This window comes from Spinacia oleracea, chromosome 3 (assembly GCF_020520425.1).
Source record: "Spinacia oleracea cultivar Varoflay chromosome 3, BTI_SOV_V1, whole genome shotgun sequence".
In the NCBI taxonomy this organism is placed as follows: Eukaryota; Viridiplantae; Streptophyta; class Magnoliopsida; order Caryophyllales; family Amaranthaceae; genus Spinacia; species Spinacia oleracea.
In genome coordinates, this window is record NC_079489.1 from 69,936,034 (window position 1) to 69,940,539 (window position 4,506).

At 37.3% G+C, this 4,506-nt stretch overlaps 1 protein-coding gene across 1 annotated transcript; it reads right to left on the reverse strand.

The window, feature by feature from the left end:
- Positions 1 to 1,549: 1,549 nt before the first annotated feature.
- LOC110802482 (U-box domain-containing protein 33-like) lies at positions 1,550 to 4,258 on the reverse strand. The gene is made up of 9 exons (XM_056839227.1): positions 4,152 to 4,258; positions 3,849 to 3,873; positions 3,638 to 3,727; positions 2,986 to 3,041; positions 2,877 to 2,896; positions 2,647 to 2,765; positions 2,400 to 2,521; positions 2,072 to 2,176; positions 1,550 to 1,635 (listed from the first exon to the last, which is right to left on the reverse strand). The coding sequence occupies exons 1-9, from the start codon at positions 4,256 to 4,258 to the stop codon at positions 1,602 to 1,604; spliced, it is 678 nt and encodes a 225-aa protein (XP_056695205.1). The 3' UTR covers positions 1,550 to 1,601.
- Positions 4,259 to 4,506: the final 248 nt, after the last annotated feature.

Consider the following 4,506-nt stretch of genomic DNA (forward strand, 5'->3'; position numbering starts at 1 on the left):
AGAGGGCTTTATTCTGGGCACCCCCCCTCTTTGGGCAGGTCTTTGTCAGTAAAAACTATGGCCTTTTCCCTACCATCTCTCGTGGCGTGGTTAACCAATGAGTCAGATGAGGTCAAGTGAGCGAATAAGATTTTCGCGATGCTCCTTCGAAGTACACATGAGATTCCAAAAGGTAATCTCGGCCTTAGTTCTTTTTAGTTGCTTCAAGAGAGGATTTTCAATGACTTCTGCGACGGCTGGGATATCGTCCATGGGAGGTGGGCGAATATCCGGTTGGTATATCCTTCCGGATCGGGTGAGATTGTCGACTTCGGATTCCTGAGGGGTGGTGTCAATGAGAGCATACCCGGGCCAAGTTTCAGTAAAGAGGTCCTGGCCCGATACTTGAGATAGGTAGATATCTTCAGCATCATCATCCCACACACCGCACACTTCTCTCTCGATTAGATCCATAGGGACCACAGCGAGTGGTGCTCCTTGAGGTGTAATGTACACCGTAGGGTCGAAGTTCTCATTTTCTGGTTGGTTGAGAGAGATGTGACAAGAGCCGAGTGGGCTCTTGTTATTGTTGGGTTTGCCAACGTTAGGGAGAGGTATCAATTCATCCTCTATCATGTCCTGGATCGTGTTTTTTAGATTCCAGCAGTTTTCAGTGTCATGCCCATTTCCTTGATGGAATTTGCAGTAAGTACCTTCGACCCAATATTTTCTCTTGACAGGAGGGTCACGGGTGGGGCCTATAGGCCTCAACTTTCCTTGATTGGTTAGTCTTTCAAAGGCTTGTACCAAAGTCGACCTGAGTGGGGCAAACACTAGTGGAAAAAACCCCTGTTGAGGGGGGCATTTCGGGCTTGTTGAGACGAACATGGCCCGCTTCCACAGAGGAGGCTTCAACAGGTCAGAGATCTGTTGAGGCGGGCCAAGCCCGCCTCAAAAAGATATCTGTTAAGGCGGGCTTTTGAAAGCCCCCCTCAACAGACAAGCCTATTGAGGCGAACAATAAATTGCCCCCCTCAACAGACAAGCCTGTTGAGGCTAACAATAAATTGCCCCCCTCAACAAACTAGCCTGTTGAGGCGAACATTAAATTGCCCCCCTCAACAAACAAGCCTGTTGAGGCAAAGATTGTGTTGCCCGCCCCAACAGCACATAAGCTGGCTACATATTCTGCTTTAATTTTCTTTGTTAGGTAATAGAAGAACTATAATACTCATAAAATAGACAATTATAAACAATAAATACTTCATTCACATTAATATTGAAATAATATTGTTTAATGTAATTTTACAATATAAATTCACACAAAAACAATCTTTGAATCTACAATTCGATTATTCGGCCTACGCTTCCCTTAACCATTACCAAAATTACGCCATGCCCATTTATCATTTCTTGACAAGTCTTCCATAGTAAATTTCCCCACCCTTCTATCTTCAAACTTCCTGCAAAATAAAATAAAATAAAAATTAAAAAAGCAAATTAAGTAGCAGGTGAAGAATGCTGCGTGTTTTGAGACAGTGGTCATGAGCTACCAGCTGATTTAGCTGATGGTGAATCAACTGATTGTTCTGAATAGCTCAATCTGTTCAACTGATTTTCTTCTAGATGGCGGTGATCAGTTGCTTCGTGGCTTCCCTATATCCACATGTTGCTGAAATCAGTATCTGTATTCAGTATTTTATTTCACTGATGATTTTGCAAGCACTAGAACCGATGTTATAAATCACAAGTAAAGCCGTAAAAGGCATGTTGCTGTTGAAATTTTTGTAAAATCATGTCATATTTGTTCCAAGTTTTGACAAGTTGGAATAATGCGACAACTGATTCTAGTCAGAGGGAAAACAATGTAATGCTTCTTTGAGATACAGGAAAATAATTAAAAACCTTTCTGCAAAAAAATACTTATTACCCTCCTTGATACGAAACTTGTGTCTAGTAATTTCTGATACCACACAAATTAATCAATTTAAGAGATATGAAGCTAGTAGACACAATAATTATCAATTTGAAGTAACACCAAGTCACCAAGAGAATGAACATGTATTGATTAAATTTAGCAAGCAAAATATACCTTGTATATATTAGACGACCCTTGTATACAAACCAGATATGACAGAAATCAGGAGCTTTATTAAGGACTTCATTAGACTGTTCTGAGGTGGGTTTTGGTTTTATCCTGCAATATCAAGGCAACAAAACAGGACATGTCATCCTATAGATTGAGGTGCGTTTTTATCAGAACATGTACGATATGATATTTGTCGTTGCTCAATATAATAATGCCTAGAACATGGTCACTAAAATCAGAAGTAGTTATAATAAAATCAATTACTGTAAAATTATAGAAACCGGAACAGAACAAAAAATGTGGAAGTGCATTTCAAAATTTGTATCTCCACCTCAAAAATCTGCTGTTAGATCCTGCACCCATCACCAATTTCTGTATCCCCAATTCAGATATGAGTTCCAAAATTCCATCAGTTATAGACTCTTTCTCAATGCATATTTTCTCAGAGGGAACCTGCAAGAAGGAGCTCAATCTTTATTCTAGTTTACATACCTATGATAACTCAATTCGTACTTGGTACTATTATGATCTGGGAAATAAACTGGTGTTGTTACAGACGGGGAAGAAAGAGATAGTACCTGTTTAAGGGCATACATTTTAATACAGTCATCTAACATTTCTTCAACCTCTTGTCTTTCCAATTCTTGATTGACCTCCGATTGTGTGACCGCCTTTAAAGGAGATCGAAAACCATACCCTATATATTAAAATTGGATTGTAAAACAAATGAGAATCCAGGAAAAAAGATGGAAAATAGAACATCAAATTGGAAAGTGGAAAACCATAAACAAAAGATTATACAAACAACCACAAGAGGGGTAAATCAATCTAGCAAACAGTGAGAGACATGTAGATATTAAATGGTCAACGTATGCACAACTTTGAACATCATTAGGGATGCTGACTTACAAACTAACCTTCCTTGAAACAAGAATGTCATGACTCCAATCCTTATAGCATCCATCATCAACGCCTAAGAGATATAACAACAACCAAACTCAGGATACCTCTACTTAAAACAAGACATCTAAAACAAGAAGTCAATATGTGTTTCGAAAGCGTACTTAGGGTGTAAACAAACTTAAATGTGTAGTTTATGCACTCGGACAAACACAATAACAATCCAATATTTTGTTTTCACCACAAAAATACAACTTTGAATTAACACTCCCTCCTATGCAAATTCAGACCCTAGGAAAACAATCTACAAGACCACAACTCTTCAATGTTATATAAGACACATAAGAACAATAATTGAACATCACTGAAGCTGGAACATACTGAAGCATACACTGGCACTGTAACATTAGGCTAAACTTAACTTAGAAAAGCTTATATCATCAAAAATACTTCTTAAGAATCAACATGGAGGGCTTACCAACCTAACTGTTGAAAGTCCAATCGATTCCAGCTACACTCTTCATGTTGTTCTTCCTTACGAGAAACTAGTTCAAAAGAGATGTTACCTAAAAATCATTGCATAAAATCTAGGAATAATTATAAATGGAAGGAAAAGAAAACTCCTTGATAAAAAGTAATCAAGCTGTAAGGAGAAAGGATAAGACTCACAGTAGGTCTTGAATCACAAAACCAGGAATCATTCATACTCATTTCCACAACCCTAACATTTGGAGGCAATTGACTCCTTGCATTTTCCCACTGTACAGTTCATACAAAACAGCTCTCATTGGTAAGCTATTCAGTGTCTACTGTCAAATATTTCATCATTTACAAAAACAATTAAGTAGAATAACATGATATCCATACATTTAAATTATACTATAAAGTTTTCATTCCCAGAATTTCTGGAAAATCCACAGACTGATAGAAAATTTCAGTTCACCAAACACGAAAAGTTCATGTAGTATTCAAGAAAATGCCAAATCGACACTCCAGCGAAAAATTGAAAACGAACCCACAAAAATTCATAAATTGATATTATCCGGAAAATTAATTAAATAAAATAACCAATCTCTATTCCCAAGAAAAATAATTCAAAATTAACAGAAAAATTCAATCGAAATCCAGAAAAGTTAAACAAAAACCCATGAAATTTAAAGAAAAATCCAGATAGGAATCAAACCTTCCAGTAGATGAAATAACAGGGTCCTTCACAATTTCTTTAGAAATGGGGCAATGATATTCATCAGGAACAATCAACTGATCAAACTGAACGAATTCAACACCCATAACATCAATTTTTCGCAATATCAGCATAAAATTAAGAAAAAAGAAAGCAGAAACGATAGATCTTGAGAGAAGAAGAGAGGTTATACCTGAATACCATGGTCGACACAGTAAAGCTACCAGCTTGACCGATGCACTCCCTCGTTTTCGCTTGAAATATCTAGATCTAACACGAAATTTTTTTTGAAAGAGGAGAGAGAAAGAAAACAAAATCGAGGCCGTTTATGAAGACACCTTCTTTGAAATTATAG

Bases quoted from the DNA above. Each gene is read 5' to 3' on its own strand.
- LOC110802482 (XM_056839227.1), bottom strand. From the start codon at position 4,258: ATGGGTGTTGAATTCGTTCAGTTTGATCAGTTGATTGTTCCTGATGAA. The intron at 2,766-2,876 runs GTTGTTTGTATA...TTTAATATATAG, and splicing joins ATTGATTTACCCCTCTTGTG to GGTATGGTTTTCGATCTCCT. The intron at 1,636-2,071 runs GTATATTTTGCT...ATGTGGATATAG, and splicing joins GGTCGTCTAATATATACAAG to GGAAGCCACGAAGCAACTGA.